At 55.2% G+C, this 23,845-nt stretch overlaps 2 protein-coding genes across 3 annotated transcripts in view; one reads left to right on the plus strand and one right to left on the minus strand.

Annotated features, from left to right (window-relative positions):
- The window catches only part of MAP6 (microtubule associated protein 6), a 78,419-nt gene extending 75,674 nt beyond the window's left edge, over positions 1-2,745 (plus strand). The window contains exon 4 of the mRNA XM_036324934.1: positions 1,342-2,745. Coding sequence (XP_036180827.1) covers positions 1,342-2,617 — 1,276 coding nt within the window. The 3' untranslated portion in view covers positions 2,618-2,745. The remainder of the gene's footprint in view (positions 1-1,341) is intronic.
- A 6,573-nt stretch (positions 2,746-9,318) lies between these two features.
- Positions 9,319-18,447, minus strand: SERPINH1 (serpin family H member 1). 2 transcript variants are annotated; one of them, XM_036324935.1, is made up of 6 exons: positions 18,291-18,442; positions 17,168-17,211; positions 14,105-14,769; positions 12,893-12,991; positions 12,559-12,791; positions 9,319-10,284 (listed from the first exon to the last, which is right to left on the minus strand). In XM_036324935.1, exons 3-6 carry the CDS (start codon positions 14,724-14,726, stop codon positions 9,982-9,984), a joined length of 1,257 nt encoding a protein of 418 aa, XP_036180828.1. In that variant the 5' UTR covers positions 14,727-14,769; positions 17,168-17,211; positions 18,291-18,442; the 3' UTR covers positions 9,319-9,981. The 2 variants fall into 2 exon arrangements, with proteins under 2 accessions (XP_036180828.1, XP_036180829.1); XM_036324936.1 differs by lacking the exon at positions 17,168-17,211 and having other exon boundaries at positions 18,291-18,447.
- Between the last annotated feature and the right edge of the window lie 5,398 nt (positions 18,448-23,845).

Consider the following 23,845-nt stretch of genomic DNA (forward strand, 5'->3'; position numbering starts at 1 on the left):
AACTATTAAAATGCTAAAGTGGTTTTAACCTTAAAGACTTCAGTGGCCACAAAGTATAATGAGCACCCACTAAGTGCCAGGCACTATAGGGGACGAAACCAGGTTCCAGAAGGCAGGCTAGGGGTCACGCAGATCCTCGAACTTTCCATATCACTTGCCCTCTCTGGACCTCAGTCTCTCCCTCTGACAAGTAAGGGTGATCAAACCCTCCCTGCACACTTAGCAGGGTTGCTGGGTTGCTGCAATGAGCTATGGAGAGCAGTGATTTAGAAAGTGGAATGAACTGTGGGTGGAATGAGCAAGGGTTTGTGACACTGGGTAGTGGCCACTTCTGAGTGGTGACTTTCAGCCCGGCCTGCAAGGAAGGAGTGTGCATTCCAAACCAGACTGGCATGTCTGAGTGTGGCAATGTTTGCCCTTGGTGTCAGTGGTGCCACCTGCTCTCCACCATGTGGGTGGGTCGAGGGATGGGGTGAGGTAGTGAGGTAGATGAAACAGCCTGTGAGGAGTCTGGTGAGGCTTGGGTTCTTGGCTACAGGGAAATCAGTCCCAGAGCCTTGGAGTAAAAGCGGACAAGGGCCCAGATAGAGTAGAAGGAGCTGGAAGTGAGATGCAGCGAGGGGAGTCCAAGCCCGTCATCTAGCAAAGGTGCAGCAATAGCAGCGGCACAGGCAACGATTGGGTACATTGTCCATAGAGAATTGAAAAGCAGTAATAAAACCAATTAGAAGCTGGTCTGCTTATTATTATCACCATGTGCTGGCTGTTCTAAACAATGTCAGTGATAAAAACACCTTTCTGTTTGCAAGGGATGGGGGATGGGGGACATTCCCACTGCCCTCTTTCTTGGCATGCCATAGGCCCCTAGCCCCTCCCCACAGTTAGCCCTTAACAAGGGGCTCAGGAAGAAGAAGGCCATGAGGACAAGGAAAGAGCACGCTGGCCTATAGGGTTGTCCGAGTAAACAGCTAAGAGGGGCTCCCGGGATGGACCCAGCTATCCTGGAGGAAGGAAGAGCGGCCTCGGTGGAGTGTGAGGTGGACGGGCTGCCGGGCTGCCCACTGGAGGACCCTGCGTCCCATTAGAGCACTGCCGTTTTCACTGGGTGCCATCCTCTGTGCCACGTGCAGGTTATAATCAATTGGCAAACACTGAATGACTGGTTCCCGAACCTGCCCCTCACCTGACCCCACATTCTATACTAAGAGCATGGAAGTCAGATTCTCCTCCTGGCTCTCCAGCAAGAGCTGCCCTGCCCAGGCTCCACAGGCAATCTGTGCTCTGCCCCATCCCTGACCTGAGCTCTGGCCCTCACAGTGACCACCTCTCTCTTCTCTGCAGGAGCCAGGTCCATCCCACCAGTGACTCACATAAGAATCGAGGTCCTGTAGCCACAGAGCCAGACAAGAAACAAGGTCCCGTGGGCCTGGGGCCTCTGAAAGATCAAGGCCCTGTGATCCAAGAGCCACGGAAGGATCAAGGCCCTGCTGTTCCAAAGTCTCTAAAGGATCAAACTCCTGAGGTCCCAGGGCCTCTGAAGGATCAAGCTCCTGCGGTCCCAAGGCCTCTGAAGGATCAAGCTCCTGGGGTCCCAGGGCCTCTGAAGGATCAAGCTCCTGCGGTCTCAAGGCCTCTGAAGGATCAAGCTCCTGGGGTCCCAGGGCCTCTGAAGGATCAAGCTCCTGGGGTCCCAGGGCCTCTGAAGGATCAAGCTCCTGGGGTCCCAGGGCCTCTGAAGGATCAAGCTCCTGGGGTCCCAGGGCCTCTGAAGGATCAAGCTCCTGGGGTCCCAGGGCCTCTGAAGGATCAAGCTCCTGCGGTCCCAGGGCCTCGGAAGGATCAAGCTCCTGGGGTCCCAGGGCCTCTGAAGGATCAAGCTCCTGGGGTCCCAGGGCCTCTGAAGGATAAAGGTTCCATGGTCTCCACAGCAGTTAAGAATCAAGATCACACAGGCCCTGGGCCTTTAAAGAATGAAGGTTCTGGGATCTCAGCACCAGTCAAGGACCAAGGTTCCTTGTTCCCGGTGTCTCTAAGTAATCAAATGGTTCCAGCAAGAGTTAAGGATCAAGGTTCCATGGTACTAGAGACTCCAAAGGATCCAGGTCCTGTGGCCCCAGCCCCTGTCAAGGATCAGGGTCCTATGGTCCCAGAGCATCTAAAGGATCGAAGTGCCATGCTCATAGCACCTGTAAAGAAAGAAGGTCCTATGCTCTCTGAGCCTGCAAAGAACCAAGGTTCAGTGGTTCCAGAGCCAGTCAAGGGTCAGGGTGGCGTGGCCCCAGAGCTTCTGAAGGGTTATGATTCTGCAGTTGTAAAGAATCAAGGTTCTATGGTCCCAGAACGAGTCAAGGATCGGGGCACTGTGATCCCCGAGCCCCCAAAGAACCAAGGTCCTGTGGTCCTTGAGCCTGTGAAGAATCCAGTTCCTATCATCTCGGTGCCTCTGAAAGATCAAGATCCTCTAGTGCCACCACCAGCCAAGGACCAAGGTCCTATGGTCCCTGGACCTCTGAAGACTCAAGGTCCAAGGGGCCCGCAGCTGTCCACTGTCTCACCTCCACCCCCAGTCACAATCCCAACTGTCCCCCATGCAGAATATATTGAGAGCTCCCCTTGACACTCACCCCTTGACACCAAGGAAAGAGGTGGCAGTGAAAGTGCTCCCTCCCCAGGGTAGCAAAGTCTCACATTTAATCTGCATGAAACAGTATTGTATAGTCTTGCTGGAATCTAATAAAACAAATCCCTCTGGCTTAGCCGTGTCTTTCTCTGAATCCATTTGTGTGTGTGCACGCACATCATGCACATTTTGTTGTTGTTGTTGTTAATGTTCACCCAAGGATATTTTTTTCATTGATTTTTAGAGAGTGGAAGGCAGAGAAAGAGAGAGACATATTGATATGAGGGACACATTGATTGGTTGCCTCCCACACCTGTCCCAACCAGGACCAGGTATCAAACCTACAACCTGGATACATGCTCTTGACCAAGAGTCAACCCATGCCCCTACAGTGCACAGGCCAACATTCTAACCACTGAGCACACCAGCCATGGCTGTCATTTGAAAGTGGGCATGAGGACTCTTCATTACCCACCCAGGCAAGAGGAATCTGAGCAATTCCCAGCTCCTTTGAGTTGTCAGCATGAGATGGGAGTGGGTGGGAGATGTTAGGAGATGGAGGATAGGACACTTCTCTCTCACCCTCCTGCTCTTCACTTCTGACACCTGACGTGTGGGAGCTGGATGTCTCACAAGTTAACTCAACTATCTACCTGGAGATAGTCAGCTCCCACAGGGTAAGGGCGTCTCATAATACTGCTCCCCACCCCCGCACAACACATACACAATTCAGATGCAAACTTTTGAGTCCCAGGTTGTCACTTGTACTTCTGACTGGGTATGATTGGGGTTCTCACACCCCCTACTTAGTCTCAACAATTTGCTAGAATGGTTCACAGAAGTCAGAAACACTTACATTACTGGTTTGTCACAAAAGGATAAAGGATGCAGATGAACATCCAGATGGAAGGAAGGGGCGTGGCGCTTCTGTGCTCACAGAAGTTGGAAACACATTACTGGTTTGCCATAAAAGGATAGAGGCTGCAGATGAATACCCAGATACAGAGGAAGGGGCATAGAGCTTCAGTGCCCTCTGCAGGCGTGTCACCCTCCCAATAGCTCCAGCGACCCAGAAACTCTCCAACCCTCATGCTTTTGGGATTTTATGAACGTTTCATCATGTAGGTACGATCAATCATTAACTCAACCTCTTCTCAGAAGATGGGGGGAAGCTGAGAGTTCCAAGCTTCTACTTGTGGCTTCATCTTTCTACTGAAGCTATCCAGGAGCCCACCAAGAATCACCTCATTAAAACAAAAGCATCACCCAAGAAATTTTAAGTGTTTTAGGAGTTCTATGCCGGGAATGGGGAACAAAGACCAACACATAATGTATATTTTCAATTATTTTCCAGGTCAGGTCCCATGAAAGCCTAGAAACAGTACCAAATCACAGCAGGCTGAGCCCTTGGGTGGATCAGAGCTGAAGCCTGTAGCGAAAACAGAAGCAGGGTCCCTGCTGGCTCAGGGTCATTCTGGGTAACAGTTGTTTGCCAAAGGCTCGGTCCTAAAGCTCATCCAAATGTCATGCTTCTTGAGAAAACCAGGCCTCTGATCAGAAGGGTCCCAGGACATCTGCTGATTCTCAGTAGCCAGGACAGCTCAGCCGGAGCTTCGAAAACAGCACCTCAAGCCCCCCATTCATTCCCGCACACAGCCGACTTTTCCTTAGCAACCACTTCGTGTCTTGCTCAGTGCTGATCATTGAAGTCACTGTGGTAAAGGAGTCCCAGTGTTATGACTAGTAAAGGTTGCGTGAGGGCACGGGACAGCTAAAGGCCTGGTTTGAGAAGATACCTGAAGGGGGAAGCCAGGAAAGTTTCTCAGAGAAAGTGGCCATGGAGTTCAGACAGCCCGAGTAGGGGATGGGCAGGGGCGTCACATGTGTGGCTGGAGAAGCAGAGTAAGCCCCTCCAGAGGTCCTTGAATGAAAGGAACCTGATCTGCATGGGGGTTTGACCAAGGGATGTAGCAGGTCTCTGGGCAGAAAACTGGGACCCGGCACAGGTGACCAGTTTTCTGAATCCCAGGACCTCGGGAAGGGAGTGAGGAGGTCCGTCTTGTGAGCGATGAGTGTGTTGCTGGCGGGCCGGGAAGAAGGCTAGGGGCTGCCGAGGGGCTGCAGTTCTGCCTTGGTTAGAGACGTGTCCTGTGAGGATCCCAGTGTCTGGGCCATGATAGCTTCCCCTTTAAAACCCCAAACCCTCAGGGACCTGGGGGTGCAGGGGGAGCCCCACCTATTGCCCTCACCAAAGCTGGCTCCCAAGGAACACTCATCCCCCTTGAAGATTTTCATGACCCTTAGGGATACTACCCCCCTTTAAAGGTCATTGTTAAAGGGCTCCCTTTAAAGGAGCTCAGCTTGATTCTTACAGAGAATCACCACAGGAAGCATTGATGACGTCCATATTTTTCTGAGCAACTGACACCAGGCCTGTCTCCTCACCCCTCTCCCAACAGAACCAGGGATTTCTGCTCCAGAAGCAACCTCTATAAAACACACACACGCACACGCACACACACACACACACACACACACACACACACATTGTGAGGATCCTTCCCAGCCCAACACAGAGCTTGCTGCCCTGTGCGTTGCAACAGGGCCCTGCAGACAAGAAAGGGCCACACTGAGGCTAAAGGAGTCTTGTGTATGGACACCTCCCTCCTTTCAGTCCTCCCTCTGACCCGCACACCTGGTCCCATTACATGCACATTCCCACCGGCCAGGCAGATGATGGTGCCATCCCTGGGATGTGTAACATCCTGGGGCAGATATCCAGGCCATTGCCTGCTAGGTTTCCACCTCTGAAGAGAGCTGCCTCTGTGTTTATGCGGGGGGGGGGGGGGGGGGGGCTCCTCAATGAAGCCCCATGTTGGGGAGGGCACACACTGAGCTCCCCCAGGGACAGTGTCTGAATGGGAAGACAAGTGGCCGAGCTCAAAGCTCTGGAGACCTGTCGGAGGTAGGAAAAGAAGTGCACAAAGGAACTGAGAAGGGCTGCCCTAAACTGTAAGGAGAACCCAGGGGCCTGCGGTGACAGCAGGGACTCCGTAAGGAGAGTGATGCTCAATGACACAAGCTGAGGGTGCCGATGAGGACCAGGTGGCTGTCAAGCATGGCAGCTTCCACTTGGGAGAGGGCTGACCTGGGTTCCAGCCCAGCAAGTCACCTCAATGACCTCGTTTACCAAAGGGTCCTGGTCCTGACGATTAGAGGAGATCCTAATCGTGCAGGCAGCCGCCGCATCAGCACCTCGGGCAGCTTCCTACCGCTTAGAAAGAAGGCCCAGTGAGGGGGCGATGGCCAAGCCTCGGTCCTGGGCCGGGGCGGGGAGAGGCGGGAAGTGAACTAGATTCTCCTCACCCTGTCCAGATGCAGACTTCATTCAGGCCTGGTTCTTCCCTGCTGCAGCCATTTCCCAGCCCCTCCTAGCATCCACCATCGCCAACCCCCTTCTTGCTGTCCCTCCCCTGGGAGGTTCGGGGAACCCAGATACAGGCCAACAGCGACTCTGCCTGCGCCCACGTGGCCCGCCTCGGGGAGGGGAGAGGAGGCTGAGAGGGGGTTGGGGGGATCTGGGGGGCCAGGGGGAGGGGTTTCTGCAAGGGGAGGTCCTGCTCCTGTTCCAGGGCCTAATCCGAGGGGTTCAGCGTCTGAGCCCCGATCTGAGACTCGGATCCTGAAGATGCCCACACTCCGCACAAGACCCCCGAGCCCGGAGTCCTAAGGCCGGGCTCCTCCCTGCCGCCCACAGCCCCGCCCGCGGCGGTCCGCGCACTCGCGCACGGCCACTCCCGCAGGCTCACCCCCTGCCCGGTCCGAACTGCCGGCCTGGGCTCCGGGTTCTCTTCTGGTGCAGCCTGGCCCCGCGGGGCCCGGGGGCAGGGACTGGGCTGTGGGCTGGATGTGCTGGGGGGAGCGACCGGCGGGCTTGGACCTGGTCGCTGCCACGCCCTCCACCCACCCGCTCTGGAGGTCGGCCTTGGAGACCCCCACTTCCCCCGCCCGCAGGAGCTGGGCTGAGGCCTCGCGGGAGCCCCTGATGGCTGGTCCTGGGAAAGGCCGCGACTTTACTCACAGTGATTCTCTCCCTGAACAGCTACACAAAGGTGGCCAGGCTGATCCGACCTACAGCCGCCGGCCGACCAACAGCCGAACCCTGACTTATCCACCTCCACCCCTGCCCTGTGCCACCCTCCACACCAGCAGCTCCACTCATCCCTGCGCGGTGGGACCACAGACCTCACCACCCTTTCCTGTGCCCCAGGTGGTCGCGGCCCCCACATCCGGGCCTGGCTTCTCACCACCCACTTACACCTGGTGGGGGAGCTGAACTTTGGGGCCCATCTCTGAGCTGCACCTGTATGGGTAGGATGACTTCCCACTTACCTCAGCTATTGTGGGGAGAAAGTGGGACGACAAATACAGAGTGTAAGCAGGTTAAGCACCTTTATTATTAGTATCTGGCCAGTTCCTCTCCTGCCCTTCCTGTGTGGCGTGGAAGAAGAACAATTATCCAACTGACTAAGAGCAATTCCCAAGCCCTCAGGCAGATCATTTAACCCCTCAGCCTCAGTTATCTCACCTGTAAAATGGGGATAATCTCTATGTAGCCAAGCTGTTAGGAGGCTGGGGTAATAAACATACCAAGTAACCGACTATGGTGTTTGGCACATACAAGCAAAACAGAAAAGTAGTAGCAGCTGCTATTATTAAAATCATTATTCTGACCGAGAAATACCTACTCATCCTTCAGGACAGCCCACGTGTCACTTCCCCCTGGGAACCTCCCTTATTCCCCCCGTGGCAGTCATGACTTCTGCCTCCGGATTCCCACGTCCCTGGTGACCTAATACTACAGCCTTTTCATTTACTCAGCAAATGAGTGTTTAGTGCCTTATGTGTAGTGTATGCTGACTCTAGGTGTAGGACATACAGTGATGAACAAGAGATGAAGCCGATTCTCATAGTGGAGACGGTCAATGTGTGAATAGGTGGATAACTTCGTAGCACGAAGGAGTCAGTAAAATGAGCACACAGTAGAGAAACTAAGGTGGGGGAGGAGCTGTTTATATTGTGTGGTCAGGGAAGGCCTCATTGAGCAGATGACATTCAAGCTGAGTTCTGGAAAAAGCAGCCCTAAGCCTGGCCAGTGTGGCTCAGTGGTTGGGCGTCGACCTGTGAAACAGGAGGTCCTGGTTCGCTTTCCAGTTAGGGCACATGCCCAGGTTTCAGACTCAATCCCCAGTAGGGGGCATGCAGGAGGCAGCCAATTAATGATTCTCTCAATGTTTCTCTCTCCCTCTCCCTTCCTCTCTGAAATCAATAAAAGCAGCCCTGCAAAGACCTAGAACAGTGGTTCTCAACTTTCCTAACTCCGCGACCCTTAATACAACAGTTCCTCATGTTGTGGTGACCCCCAACCATAAAATTATTTTCGTGGCTACTTCATAACTGTAATTTTGCTACTGTTCTGAATCGTAATGTAAATATCTGATATGCAGGATGTATTTTCATTGTTACAAATTGAACATAATTAAAGCATAGTGATTAATCACAAAAACAATATGTAATTGTATATGTTTTCCGATGGTCTTAGGCGACCCCTGTTAAAGGGTCGTTCGACCCCTAAAGGGGTTGCGACCCACAGGTTGAGAACCGCTGATCTAGAAGAACCACTTGCCACACGGAACAGCTAGTGGGAAGGCTGGAGGCAGGGGATACATGTGGCATGTCTGGGAACAGACTGATCCAGGCACTGGAACACAGTGAGTACCGAGCACACTTGTTATTGCTTCTGTCTCTACCTCTAGGTGACACCCCTTGAGGGCAGAGATCTAATTTATTGGGTCCACAGCATAGGACAGATCTGGAGCTCGGAACAGTTGTGCCAAATTACATTGTAGTAGTGATGGGAGTAAGTCAGCTGGCCTTTCTGCACCACATTCAGATCTTAGAGGACTCCAGCGGGACTGCCCAGTAGGCACGATCCTCCCTAGACCAACACTCCCCAGGGCAGAGTTGTTGAGAGAGAGAAGACAGAGATGTGACCAAAGGGAGTGACCTGTCCAAGGTCACACAGCCAACAAGAGGCAGGGGTGAGGCTCAAATCCAGTTTCCTCTGCTCCCCTGCCTCCTCTGCCTTCTTCTTTCCTGTATATCCACTCGCCTCCCCTGTGCTGTGGTGTCAGGAATCCTGAGGACCATGAGCAGGAACCAAAGTGAGGACAATGTCAGGTCCCTCTTCTGCTACAAACACAAACACAGAGCAAGGATCCCACCAGCTCCTTCCTTCCAAAGCCCTGCCCAGTCAAGCAGCCTGAGCTTGTACCCACTGGCCCTGGATGCGTACGAGGGAGGTCAGCTTGAAGTGAGGGGTTAGGGGGCCACAGCCTGGTGCCCCTACAACAGGACTGGGATGCCCTGGGCTCCAGATGCAGCGTCACCACTCCGGCCCTGCAGCCACCTCTCCAGGGCCCCCAGAGCTGAGAAGCAATCTCCCGAGTCAGCATGTAGCAGGCCTGCCGCACGGTGTCATCGGCCTCCCACACCGTGTCATCTGCGGTTAGCTGCCAGCATTTCACAGCCTGGCATGGGCTGTTAGTACCAAACCTGGCTGAACAGAAGGAGCTCTTGTCTCCGAGGAAGAATGACATGGGCTTCTTTGATCCAACCATCTTCATGCTCCAACAAAATTTCATTGGAAAAGTTTTATTGAAAAAAAAATTGTACAAATAAGTTCTTGGTTTGACAGCAACAAAGGCTCATATTCTCCCTTCCCTCCCCATCTTTGAAATTCTACTAAAGGGAAAAAAGTTCATCCCCATCATACCTGACCAGAGTCTCCCCAGGAGTCCCCCCAGGAGCTATTTCCTGATCCCCTCAGTAGGGCCAGGGCTACTGTGGGGATGCCTACCCCAGGGGCTGCAGCACCTAGTTTTTATTGTTGAGGGGGGATGGGAGGAGATTGGGGATGGAGCTGGGGAGGGAGCTGAGGTGGTGGTGGTATTAGGAAAGGAGGGTCCCCATTCCAGGAGAGCTCAGCCGAAGCCCTAGCTCCGCCTCACAGATGAGAAAGCACTGGCTATAAATATGAACACTGATTGAGGACTCTGAGGGTGGGGCATGACTACCGCTCAGATCCCACAGGACGTGGGGCTGGGCTCAGCATCATGATTATCTGGGAATCTATGTCTGAGCAGAGTGAATGGCGGCTGGGAAGCCTGCTGTTCCCCCCCCCCACCCCCACCCCATGGAATATCCAAGGTCAGTACCTCAGCTCTCCCCACCCCATAGCACCCATGTGTCTCAGGAGCCTCCAGTTGCCTCCTGCCTTCCCATGCCCACACCCTAGGGCCTTACAACTCGTCTCGCATCTTGTCACCCTTGGGCCGAACCAGGCGCCCAATGAACAACAGGGAGCCGGTCTGGGAATCTCGAACCAGGAAGATGAAGGGGTGGTCTGCGTAGAAGAGCTTGGGGCTTCGCAGCTCCTCACGCCCATAGATGTCCTGGTCAAAGGGGTTGCCCTCTGTGTCCCACTCGAAGGCGGTGGCATGGAACACACTGGCCAGGTACAGGTCCTTCTTGCCCGACATGCGTGACAGGTCTGCCTTGTTCTTGTCGATGGCCTCGGTCAGACCCAGGCCAGCCAGGTGTTTCTGTGGAACCAGGTGGGTGGGTGCCAGGTGAGGCCACCGTGGACAAGGCTTCCAGACCTTCACCCTCCATCCACACCGCCCACCATCTCCCGCCCAGCCTGTTCCTCAGAGCAGAGGCGACCACTCCATGGCCACCTGGTGGGCCAGGCATGGCGTGGGCACTTCGGCTCTGATGACAACCCTGTAGGAGCTTGTGATCTCCACTTCACAGATGAGGAAACTTAGACTTGGGGAAAGGCAGGATGCAGCCCTGGCCCTGCCGAGCAATCTTGAGCAGTGCGTCTCCAAGTGTGGGTGGGTGAAGAGCCAGCGTCAGCACCACCGGGAGCTCCTATGAAATGCACACCCCCTGACCCCAGCCCAGGGCCTGGAATCAGAGTCTCTGGGGGCGGAGCCAAAACCTTTCTCAAGAAACTCTTCAGGTAATTCTCGGCACACTCAAGTTCAGGAAAGACTGATCTAAGGACAGCTATGACCACGTCACGCTGGGGCTTAAGACCCTTTCAGAGTGAAATGATGTCTGGGATGTGCTTCAAAATAATGTGATGGGGAGGAATGGGTATGTATAGATGAATCCTTACTGGTCACGAGTGGATGAAGGTTGAAGCTAGGTGATACATACATGAGGGTTCGTTACACTCATCTACTTTAAAAATCTCTCGATACATTTTTATAGTAAAAAGTTCAAGCACATACACACATACACCCTGTCCATGACTCTGCACAGCTCTGGGAAGCCAAGTACAAGCTCTTACACCACAGCCTCACCCCTAAGCACACCCCACCCTGTTCTCCGTTCCACAGCCCCACTGGACAACCAGCATCCTCGAAGTTCATCTCGATGGCCACCCTCTCTCCCTGTAGGGCTCTTTAGATACATCATCTGGGGAACTTCCCTCTCCCACAGGACTGGAGCCATGCCTTCCTGGCCTCAGTCCCTCTGCCCTCCCTCTGTCTCCTTCCTGGCTCAGACCCTCTGCCCTCCCTCTGTCTCCTTCCTGGCTCAGACCTGGCCTCAGTCCCTCTGCCCTCCCTCTGTCTCCTTCCTGGCTCAGACGTCCCCCAAAGCAGGGCCCATGTCCAGGGCTCTCCCTGGTTCTCAGAGCAGAAGAGGCAGCAGTAAAGGACTGTGGGATGAGTGAACAGCAGCCTCCAGGGCCCAGGGTTGGCAGGGCCGTCTCCCTCCACAAAATGGACAACTTGGTCCTGAGACAGGCATTCTAGGCCCAGCTATTTCAGTTCTGATGACTCTGAGCAAGTCACTCACTTCGAATTTCCCAACTGAATCTACCCCCTGGACTGGTGGGTTCCAGGAAGACACAGCAGAAAGAAGGGGAGAACGCTGTCAGGTAGCAGCCACTGGCGAAAAGCAGGAAGGGAGACAGTGATCGCTCCTCACCAGAACCCTCAGTGCTATCTGCTGGACAGACCACCTGAGCTCCGTTAGTCTCTGGTTTAGAACCTAAGTCCCAATTCACCCCAAGTTTCTCTCTGCATGCTCTCTTAGCAGCAAGACTGAATCAATTCTCTGGGGTAGGGGCCTGCCAAGGAACCATGTTTGGCATCCAAGGCAAGAATGAGCTGAAAGTTTTCCCTTTGGGGTAGGTAAAAAAACACACCACCTCTCTCCTTATTGACAAAAAGGCTACCTAAGCTTTCACCTGCAGGACTAATTGCAGATCCACCACTTATCAGCCAGGGTGACCTTAGTCTCTCAAGCCACTGGTCATGAGGGGGAAATCATGTAGAGCAGATAAATTTCCAGCCATCCCAAGCGACCCGTAGCTGAAAGCCATGGTTAGTCTTATCACTGCCTAGTGGACGGTCCTCTAGCTTGAACAGTCTACAGCTGGGGCATTCAGATGCTCAGAGGCAGCACAGGATTAAGGGCATGGCTTAGCGCCAAATGTCTGAGATACTGGTTGTGTGACTTTAAATTATCCAATCTTTCCGAGCCTTAGTTTCCTCATCTGTAAAATAAGGTTGACAGTCCTACCTCATAAAGTTGTTTTGAGGATTAAGAGTTTAATACATGTAGAGTGCTTGGACGAGTGCCTGGCACCCAGCAAGTGCTCAATTATATTTAGGTACTGATGTTACCATCATCTTCCCAAGAGCAGGGCCGCTGCCTCCTCCACCAGTTACCCTGAAAGCAGGGTTCAATACGGCCTGGATACCCAGAGAGGCTCAGAACAGACTGACTGAGGTGGTGATGGATGCCCCAAGTACCCCCCTCCTGTAAGCCCAGGGGCCCTGAGTTGGGCCACCCCTTACCTGAAGGTCATGGGTCACTTCCACCACACCCTTGGGCAGGGAGATGGCAACAGCCCTCTTCTGCATCTTCCCCATCCAGGCCTTCAGCTGCTCTTTGGTCAGCATCTTTTCAAGGCGTTCAAGGGGCTCCACGTGGTGGGGCATAAGGATGATGAGGCTGGAGAGCTTGTGGGCCAGGGGCATCTCCACAATTTGCAGCTTCTCCTTCTCGTCGTCATAGTAGTTGTAGAGACCTGAGCACAGGGGGCACTGAGCACACTGTGGGGCAGTGGTGGGCCAGGCCCCAAGTACCCTGGGACCCCCACCTTGGCCCCCTGCTCTGCAAGGCGCCTACCTGTCCGGTGCATCATCGTGACACCCACGGTATAGGAACGGGTCACCATGAAGCCTCGGTTATCCACCATCTTGTGGTGGAATCTCTCGTCCCAGTGTGCTGTAGGGATACAAGGTCAGAAGTAGATGTCACCTCCCTCAGGACACAGCCCTCTCCAACCACATACCCTGGATGTATCCCTACCACAGGCCTTTGTCCTAATCTTCGAGTCTCAGCTGCAGCCCCCCTTCCCCTCCCCACCCTCCAGCACCCGGCCCACAGAACACAGGTGTCCAGCTTTGGGGGGCACGGGTGTCCAGCTTTGGGGGCCAAAGCTCTCTACAGTCCCAGGGCCTGGCTGTTTCCATGTGGCAGGGAATTCCTTCGGAAGGACACTCAGCTCAGCCACTGCCATGTGTGCCCTCTGCCGAGGTGCCCCTGTCAGACATTTGGGCAACATGTGCTGAGCTGGACTTCTCACCCCACCTAGTAACTGAGGGGTGTGTGCCCTGGGCAGGGAGTGTCCCAAGACTACCCTTAAGTCTTGTCTGCAAGTCCTGTCTATGTGGCCAGAAACATGACCTAGAAAACCAGGCATGTGTGACAGTGGCCTGAGCCTGCCCTGCCTCACAGCCTGACCTGTGTTCAAATCCAGACACAGCCACTGACTGGCTATGACACCTTTCACTCCGCCTACCCTGGGCCCCTAATTTGTAAAAAGGGGGTTACCTCACAGCACACCATGAGAGGAACAATAGGCACTCAAAAATAAGCATTAACCCCAAATCAAATCTTCACCTCCGCACAGATACACCTGGGCCTACGTCCTCGCTGAGCCTGTTTCCTCACCTGTGCAGCGGTGTTTCCAACACCGCCTGCCCCCAGAGGCGGATTAGGCACGATCACAGGTGTGGGGCCTTTCTCCAGCTCACTACTGAGACACAAGTGGTTACTGAATTGTTTTGATTCCAAGACAAGCACAGCACTCAGTCGTGATTGAGACAGTGGGAGTGTCTCCGCCGGGCTGGCGTCTCTGTCCCGTTCCTTTAGACACAGCACTACACCTCCCTGGACCTAATGTCTTGTACGTGAAACGTTTAGTAACAGCGCCTGCCTCCGTGGTTGTTATGAAGATTTAATGCCAAGCAGGCGGTACTGGGCACAGGAATACGGATCACCTTCTAGCTAGGGGCTCTGGGGACAGGGGGCCCCGCCCCGCCCCGAGGGACTCACGCTTGAAGAACATGGCGTTGACCAGCAGCGCGCCGTCTGTGCGCTCCACCTCCTTGGTGACTTCGGGCAGCTTGCCGTCGGTGGTCTGTGAGGCCCACTCATTGATGGACTGCAGGGCGCTGCGCTTGTCGCGGAAGTTGATCTTGGAGTGCTCGCAGTTGTAGTGCAGCTTGCTGCTGCGCACGAAGTCCTCGGCGAAGCTCACGGAGCTGGGCCCGTACAGGCGGCTGCCCAGCTTCCAGGTCACGTTGCGCGCGGTGCTGTTGCTGAGCGAGCGCAGCAGCTCACCCAGGCCGGCGTGCACCTCCTCGTCTCGGAGCTGCTCCGCGCTCAGCACCGCCTTGGCCTGCGACGCGGTGGTGGCCTTGCCGCCCAGGGACACCAGCCCCAGCGAGGAGGCCACCACCACGGGCGACAGCAGGATGTTCTCCACCGCCTGGTCCTTGGCCATGGCCTGGTAGAGGCTGAAGGCCAGGCCGGCGCTGCGCTCAGCGAGTGTGGTTGCCTTGGGACTCAGCTTCTCAGCAGTGCCAGGGGCTGCTGGGGCCGCGGGCTTCTTCACCTCGGCGGCCAGGGCCAGGGCCAGGAGGCAGAAGGCGCTGGTGAGCAGGAGGGAGCGCATGGCTGGGAGGTGGGTTGTGTGCGCCACGGAGGACCTGTGAGGGCTGCAGAGAGAGCGTGGCCCTGAAGCCCAAGGCAGCCCTCCCCAACAACCGTCCCTTGCCTCTGGCTGCCATCAAGCTCCCTGGAGATGGGACCAAGAAAATAGAGTTCAGACCTAACTCAGGATTTCCCAGATGCGGGGGTGGGGGACCCTTAGTCTGCCCATCTCGCAGAGGCCTGGTTTGGTGTCTCATCCAAAGCAGGGTTCCTGGGAAGTCATCACATCCACCCTAGTGATTGCTTGCACTGACCTGACAACTCGTAGGCTGATGTGATTCTTAGGTATTATTTCTATCCCTAACTAGTCTGTGACCTCCAGGAGGATAGGAACTCTAGCCAGTCTGGCTTCGCTCTAGATCCCCAGTGCCTAGCACACAACAGGCCTCGGTTGTGGCTGAAAGAACAGAAAACAGGGCCACTGGGCCAGCCCTCGGGCCCTCAGTTTGTATAAAGGTTAGTTCTCATCTGATATAAATGTGGGGTCCTTTCCCAGTGGAAAAAAGTGGAAGATGGGCTAAGGGTCTGCCTGACGCCTAGGTATCTTGGCAAAGGAAGCCACAAAGGACAGAATCGTAGGCGCGTCCCTCCCCCCAGGCCTTTCATTCCGTCCTGGATGTTAATGAGTCATTGGCTGGTTCACTTATTAAATGGGAAAGCCCGATGCCCCACTCAGCTGCCCAAGGGTGACTTCAGAGTGTGTATGTGCACACACAGGTGTGTGTCCACCCCTCTCTGAGCCTCAGTTTCCACGTTCCAAGCTGTAAGGATCTCTGTCTTCATGCCAAGGCCTCTGTCTTAGCAGAGACATGCCTGCCCATCTGTCCACAGCCTCTGGAGTGCTGGGAAATCCCCAGGACAAGAGCTAGGTTGGGTGGGAGAATAGGTTTCCTGAGAGGAAGGATACTGGGGGAGGGGGTAAGTTACAGTTCAATGGAGCAGTGACACCCCCTCTTCCGCCCTCCCCCACAGACTGGCCAGATGTATGTTCAGCCTCCCAGGAAGCTGGGGACAGCCATCTGCTTTGTGGATTCAGGGATGCCCTTAGGTCCCCAAAGATAAACTTCACTCCTCTCTCTGGGGTCTCCAAATCAGAACAGTTTCTCTACAGTCCCCCTCCTTCAGGTCCTTTCTGCCTCTAGCAGGACAGAAGACTGACAGGCAAAGGGAAGGGTCGGGAGGAATCCTGGATCCCACTGCTCTCACAGATGCCATCTCATGGTCCTCCTCAAGGAAGGGCAAAAGTCAGAGTCCTGGTGGAAGACCCTCAGGACTTGGGCCTGCCTGTGGGAGCGCTGGGCTTGTGGGAAGACTCTAATGCTGCAGCCACCCAGTGAATCCAAGCAGCCCACCCCCAACACTGGGCTGCTCCTTCCTTAAAGGTGCAGGGCAAAGGAGAAGCAAAGGGTCCATGGGGAGAGGGGAAGGCCTGGAGATCCACAATGCCTGAGGGAAGGTACAAGAGGGATCTATACCCTAGAGGACAGCTTTTGGAGGTAAGAGAGGGACTCATCCTAAAGTACAGCTTGGGGAGGACATATCTCAGGGCCTGGCCACCTTCTTCCCGGCCGTACCTCCTTCCCTCATCAGGCCTGGAGCTGCAAAGGCAGTGACCATATAATTATCGTAAAACAAGGGCACTCAAGAGAGTAGAATGAGGCACTATCCATTATTATGCCAGGACAACAGGCACATGGTCACCCTCTTCAAAGGCCCCCTCTGTCCAGACAGCTGATGACAGAGCTCAGTCCCCTAGAGGCCACCAGCATCTTCTTGGGAGACAGTCACGATGACCAGCACACAGCCCTGCCGCGTGGCAGTCACCATCTTGACAGCCCCCGCTCCCAGCCAACGGAACCTCAAAGGGCTGGGAGGGGCTTCTCAAGAAAGCACCAAATAACTGGTTTGGGATTCCTCAGGCAGCCACACAGCTGCGCCCCTGCGAGGCTTCTCCTGCTGCTGCTGCAGTGACGTGGCAGTCTGGAAACGGAATCATCTCCAACCACTAGAGGGGGGCTTCCAACCCGGGAAGCAGGCCCATGTTCAGGTCCCATGGGGTGCCGTGGAGCCTCTCTGCCTTGGCTTCCAGGGCACGCATGGGCCTCTGCAGGGAGATGCGTGGCCGTAGAGAAGGGCCGCCTGTTAACCCAGGAGCAGGATGGGGGGAAGGCAAGTTACTGCAAGCAAGCCAACCTCCCACAGCCCAGCCCATGTTTCCACAGAGAAATTCCAGCCCTTAGGCCAACGTTAGGCCCACAAAGAAAAATACACCATCAGGCGCTCACAGCAAGCAGGACTGAGTTGAGACTGTATTCCGGGTTTTTGTACGCAAGAGGGAAGGGAAGCAGCTGCCAGCAGGGCCACCAGAGAGGGTCTCAAACACTTGAGGGGGGTCTAAAGTACCTGGAAACTGCCTCTGGGGGAGGTCAATGCCTGCCTTTTTCATTCTGAAAGAAAACAGAGGCGTGAGGAGGATGGGATAGGGCAGAGCTGGGGGGAGGGGGGGTGGTACGAAGGGCCTGGAAGGCCCAGTCCCCAAAAAGGACCCCATCTTCAGCCTGCCCTGCCCTGCCCTGCCTGTAGCAGGGAAGAAGGCCTAACCAGTCCCAGATCTATGGGGACCTGGAGATCACCCACCTCACTGTACCATGGGGGAAACTGAGGGGTCAGGCCTCGAGCACAGGGCTCTCTGCGAACCCCAGAAGCACCCACAGAGCCCCTTCGGAGGATGGAAGTGGCGTCCCGTTACACAGCCAGTAAAAAAACACCTCTGCTGGGAATCCTTGCGAACAGAGAGACAAAAGGAGACCAGGAGGCCTCCGGAAGGGGGGATGGGCAGAAGGGTGGGGTCCCCTGCAGACTTCCAGGGAACCAAGCCCCTCATTTCCCCGGGCCTCCATCCGGGCCGGGCAGCCCGGAGGGACCAGGCGGAAGCCAGGGAAGAGGAGGGGCCAGCCTGGGGCCGGGCTGGAAGCTGTTCCATTCTCCTTCCCCCACTCCAGCAGCCTCAGGAATGCCCCCGGTTGGGGGCAGGGAAGCCGGCCTCTGAAGTAGCCTTAACCCTGCGGTGACTCCAGGAACCAGGTGGCAGCGGCCAGGGGGGCTCCATGCCTTCTCGTCAGCTTCCCCCCAGCACCCGGCTTGCAGGGCTGGCCGGGTCCCCCTGTCCCTGGAAGGAGCCCCAGGACCCGGCTCCTCATTCCTGGTCCCTGGAGAGGGTCCAGTCTCAGCATCCCGGCGCGGGCCCCACCTTTTCCTCTCGGTCCTCACACCCCTGGCCACACTCTCGGGGAAGCCTGCACTTTTTCTGGATCCCCAGCCGGCTCCGGTCCCTGCCCTCTGTCCCGCCGGGACCACCTGGCCCCGGGTTCTCAATCGAACCCTCCAGCTGCCCCCAAAGTGCAGGGACTCGGGTTTGCAGGCTCTGGGCTGGCCTCCAACCCCTCCTGGGGGGCCGACCGCCCCTCTCACTCCCTTTAGCAACCCCCACCCCGACCCCGAGGCCCGGGCAGCCCCCGCCCCTCACCTGGGCCGGCCGGGCTGGCGGCGGGACAGAGCTCAGGCGCTGGAGCCGCGGGCGGACGGACAGACTGCACTCCCCGCAGCTCCACCTATCCCCGGCTCTATATATGGTGTCCCCTCCTCCCGCCCTGTCCCGAGAAACTTCTGGAAAGTTAGAAAAGCTTCCGGAGGGCACTCGGGCTCCGCCAAAAAACGCCAAAGACCTCCTCCAAACCGCCCTGCGCCCGCCCCTCCGTCTGCGGGCGCTCGCCCAGCCCCTGGGTCCTACTGCCTCCGTCGGCGGGTGGGGCGCGGGGGAGACCCCGCCGCGGGGCCGGCGCCTGGACCTACGCGATCTGCAGAGCGGGCGTCCTCCGACCCAGGGGAGACTCCGATCCTCCTGGTCCCGGAGTTTGGGGGGGGGGGGGGTGGAGTGAGCTGGAGGGGGCCCGGGGCTCCTGGGTCCAGCCCCCGGTCCAGCCCCCTGCCCATCCCCAGGCTCTCCGCACCGGCCCGGCTGCCCCCCCCCCCCCCACACACACACATACACATCGCACATTCCTTCCAACACCCCTTGCCCTGCAGGGCTCTGCCGCGAGGGGTCCACTCCCCAGACCCCACCCCTGTGGTGGAGCTGAAACTTTTCTGGTTCCCCTACTTACACGCCCTCTCCGCAGTCAGGGCCCCTCTCCTTTGTCGCAAGGGCGGTGGTCAGAGGTTGGGTGGCAGCTCCTTTCTCCATCCGCAGTTTATCCCCAACTCAGTTTAACCTCAGTTCCCAACCTGAGGAGGAGAGGGGCCCGAACCAGACCCAGTGCCTGGCCCTCACCCCGGAAAGTCTTGAAGTGATGGAGGCACAGATATGCGGGAACATCGGGTGGTCTTGTGGGGCCTGGAGGGGTGCACACTAAGCACTGTGCTGTGTGACCCCCAAGTGACTGTAACTCCTTTGCTGGGCCTTAGTTCCTTTGGCTGTGAAATGTGGTGCTAAGTCATTATGGGCACAGACCAGTCCAAGCTTTCTTCCCTGTCCGTCTGGTTTTTGTTTTGTTGTTGTTGTTTTTAATTGATCTTTATTGTTGAAAGTATTGTCCCTACTTTTCTCTCTCCTTGGTCGTCCCTGCCCCCCCTCCTTGTCTGGGTCCCCTCCCGCAGGCCCAGGTCTCACTATCAACTACTCCCACCTCACCCTCCACAACTGATAGCCCCTTGATATCTGAGCTGAGCGGTGGTTCAGTTTTGTTCTAGGTGCTGAAGAGGGGCAAAGTCCCTGCCCTTGAAGAAGTACATCCTGAGTCGGGGTTGTGAATGCTAGTAGGGAACTGAGGAAGGCAGAAGATTATTTAGGACACTCTTCCCCCTCCCCAATCTTCTTTTTAAAAAAAAAAAAAAATATATATATATATATATATATATATATATATATTTATTGATTTCAGATAGGAAGGGAGGGGGAGAGAGAGAAACATTAATGATGAGAGAGAATCATTGATTGGTTGCCTCCTGCACACCTCACACTGGGGATTGAGCCCAAGACCCAGGCACATGCCCTGACTGTGAATGGAACTGTGGCCTCCTGGTTGATAGGTGGACACTCAACCTCTGAGCCCGGCCCCAATCTTCTTTAATAGTGGAATGAGAGGTAACAGGTGGGCACAGTGAATGAAGGGACACTTCATTCACTCACTCACTCAGTCAGTCAACAAACTGTGCTGAAATCTTTCTTCCAGGTGTATTCCTGGATCTTAGGGAGCAAATGAGTCCCAGCAATGGGGTGATAAAGCTTCCGGGGCCCGGGCAGCAGTGGTGGGGGATGGCCCTTCCTGGCCACCCCAGCCTGGTGGCAGCAATGAATGTCTCAGTCTGGGTCAGGTGGTGGCTCAAAGTCTGATTGCAAGGACTGTGGGAACTCTGAGATCCCAAGAGCTTCAGACTCTCAGAATCAGGGTCAGAGATTTGGAGATTACTTGAATCCTAAAGTGATTACCATAGAATATGACATCTTGCTCAGAGACCCATGAAATCTTTGAATCCACCTAAAAAAATCTTAGAATGCTAAAGCTCAGAGTCAAAGAACCTTAGAACAAAAGTATTAAAGACTGTGGGCTGCAAGGCACCTTAGAGGTTGTGGATTCCTGTCTACAGCCCCAGGCAGGAGTCCTCTCTGTAGTTTCCCCAAAAAAGGCCAACACCCGGGCACCGGGCACCGGGCACCGCCAAAGATGGAGCTCAGTCCCGAGGAGGCAGCCCAGGATTCTTGCACAGGGCAGGTCTGATCCACAGCAGATCTCCCGGTCTCAGGGTGTGGTCATCTCTTTGGAGCGGCCATCCTGGTTCTCACGTGCTTCCCTCTTGCCTCGGTGTGTATTGTTTCTAAGGATATATATTGCTTATAAGGATAAGTCATTGTTGTCCAGGAAAACCATCTGCAGCCCAGGCCAGACCTCACCTTCTACCCACCACCTATCCCCAGTCTGGCCCTCAGATGGTAATTGGCCAGTGAGCTAAGGGTCCGTGAAAGCTGGTGGGGTGAAGGAGGGGTTTGCCTTGTTTTCCAGCAGGTCCGGTTGTCAAAATCCCACAGAGAATTCCTTTCTTCCAGACTCTTCTCTCCCTTAGCTCTCTGAGGCCTCGCCAGCACTTTAGGGGGAAGCTGAGGGCTATGACTCTCAGTGACCGCCCTGGGGGTGAAGGGTAAACGGAGGCTCCTGCTGTTGAATAAACCCAGAATCCTAGGAAGTCACAGTGGAAAGGAGCAATGCCCTCTATTTGCAGATGGGGGAGCTGAGGCCCAGGGAGGGGGCTGGGTCTGCCAGCCTCACCAGACCCCTCCTGTAGCTCAGACTGGGTCAGAAGCCTCCTCTGTGCCACATTATCTGTGTGTCGTCGCCCTGTATTGTCCCCGGAGACTTTGATGGGCAGGGGGCCTGCTCCTTCTCACTTGAGTCCCCAGTACCCAGCATAGGATATGGGAGAAGAGGCATGGGAAGGGTGGCCGGTGATGCCTCACTCACTAGTGATGGGAGGTGGCTGCCTGAGTCTGCTGGGCTCCAAGCACAGCCTCCCTGAAGAAAGAAGGGTAAGGCTCCTTTAAATTTCCAAGATCAGCAAAAAAAATGTCAAGAGCCTTTGCCACATTATTCTTAGCTCTGAGCCCAGCTCAGTTCAGCTCAGGCCCGCTGGCTGCCGCCCTCCCCCCACACTCCCAGGCTGCACTTTCTGGAAGAAGTGCTCTTTGGGGAGTGGAGAGAGGGTCTGAACTGCAGAGAAACTCCCGCGTTTCCTGCCTGGTTCCTCCAGTGCCTTCCGCGCCCTGTTGGAGCGGTTCCTGCTCTCCCCTCACCTCCCACACGGGCTCAGCTGGATATTCTCTAGGTCCCAAGAGGTGTGGGCAGCAGGAAACAGAAAACCATCAAGTTCAGCTGTATTCACACTGTACGGAGGGGGAAACTGAGGCCCAGAGAGGGACAGAAGGCACAGCAAGTCAGAAGTGGAGCTGGGCCCCAGTCCCCACCCACATCTTCTAACTGACCCAGCCAGGTAGGCAGGCCCAGTTCTGCCAGGTATTGCTAGCATAGACGCAGCGTTCCTTGGTGTCCATGGCTAGAGTCATGCAGTCCTCGCCCTCTAGAATTCTAGGACAAAAGCTAACATCGTTTAAGTGCTCAGTACATTCATATTCTCATATTATATGAGTACTTTCCGGCTAAGTAAGAATGTCCTCGTTTTAAACATGAGAAAACTGAAGATCAGGGAGTCTAAGTGTGTCCAAGGGCATGCTGCAAAGTTGCAGTCAGAACTGGGATTTGAACTCGGTGTGTGTCCACGGGGAGGTGGGGGAGGGGAGGAAAGGGAAGTGACATTTAAGGGCTACTTCCCTGAAGCCAGGCCCTGGGCTGGGCACCCTAAACAGTATCTCACTTTTAAATATAGGACATTAATTGAACAGAAGTGGAATCTCTTTCTCCTTTTACGAGTACATGTGATAGAACTGGGGCCCAGAAAGGCCCGGTAACCGGCTGTCCTCCCTCAGCTAGCCAGGGCCACCGCAGGCCGTTCTTTGAGACGCTGGCTGGGAGCCAAGAATGTGCTCGCAGCCCAAAGCATGAGTCAGGGAAAGGCAATTTCTGCAATCTCTGATTCTGACTGGAGCCTTCAACAGAAAAGGCTGTCCTAAAGCTGCCACGTTGGAGGGTGGGAGGCCGGTGAGGGGGCGGGCAGGCACATCATCCCTCCCTGCTCCTCCCAGAGCAGGCAGGACCCACCCCCACCCATCTGCAGTCCTGGTGCTGAGAAAAGCACGCACACAGTGCCTTTGCCCACACGCCTGCCACAACACCCGGGAGACACACACCACTGGCAGGACACCGCGGGCACACATGTCCACACACTGTGGCTCTTCATGGAATGCCACACACACACACACACACACACACACGTCTGCGTAACTTTTTAGCAACACGAATACACCACACATGGCATAGGTGCTGAGTAGATACCTGTACACTGGCACAGACTCAAAGGGATGGGGGAAAGGGCAAAGCCAAGAAGTCGGAAGTCTGTGGTTCTACATTCATTCTCTTTTTTTGTTGTTGTTTTTGTTTGTTTGTTCATTTTTTGTTAATCCTCCCCTGAGGATATTTTTTCCATTGCTTTTCAGAGAGAGAGGAAGGGAGAGAGGAGGGAGGAAGGAAGGTAGGGGGGGCACAGAGAGAGAGAGAGAGAAGCATCCACGTGAGAGAGACACATCAACTGGTTGCTCCCCACACGCACCCTTACTGGGGGCAAGGAGTGAACTGCAATCCAGGTCTGTGCCCTTGACTGGGAATTGAACCCACGGCCCTTCGGTGCAGTGCAGGGCCACGCTCTAACCACTCTCATCTCTTAACCCCTATTACCTGTGAAGCCTTGGGGAAGTCACTTTCCCTCTCTGGGCTTCCATTTGCATTTGTAAAATGAGAGAGTGTGACTTTCCTTTGCACCCCACTCCCTGCCAGTTGGCATCTCCCGGTCTTCATCTCAAAACCTCAGGCCTTTCTTGAGCATCTCTTACGTGTGTGGTGCCAAAACCCCAACAAGGCAAGGACATAGATCCCATTGGGAAATGGAATGAGCCCGGGGCAGAACACAGGGACAGGGCTCCTGGGCCAGCCCGGGGCTCCAGCCATGCACCAGTTCAAAACCCTCTTGTGGTCCCCATGGTCCCTAGAGAAAGTCCAAACCCCTTCATTGCCCTACACCAGCCGTGGGCAAACTACGACCCGTTTGAAATGAATAAAACTATTGAAAAAAAAGACCGTACCCTTTTATGTAATGATGTTTACTTTGAATTTATATTAGTTCACACAAACACTCCATCCATGCTTTTGTTCCGGCCCTCTGGCCCGGTTTAAGAACCCATTGTGGCCCTCGAGTCAAAAAGTTTGCCCACCCCTGCCCTACACCTTGCACCAGGCATGCCAATTTGCAAGGACAGGCGCGGGGTGCCCCTGGGCAAAGGTCTCTCCCTACTTAGGGCCAGAGCAAGGGATGATGCTCTTAAGAAAGCTTAGGTTTGGGGAGTGGGGAGTCCATTTTATT

Source organism: Myotis myotis, unplaced genomic scaffold, assembly GCF_014108235.1.
Source record: "Myotis myotis isolate mMyoMyo1 unplaced genomic scaffold, mMyoMyo1.p scaffold_m19_p_10, whole genome shotgun sequence".
Classification (NCBI taxonomy): Eukaryota; Metazoa; Chordata; class Mammalia; order Chiroptera; family Vespertilionidae; genus Myotis; species Myotis myotis.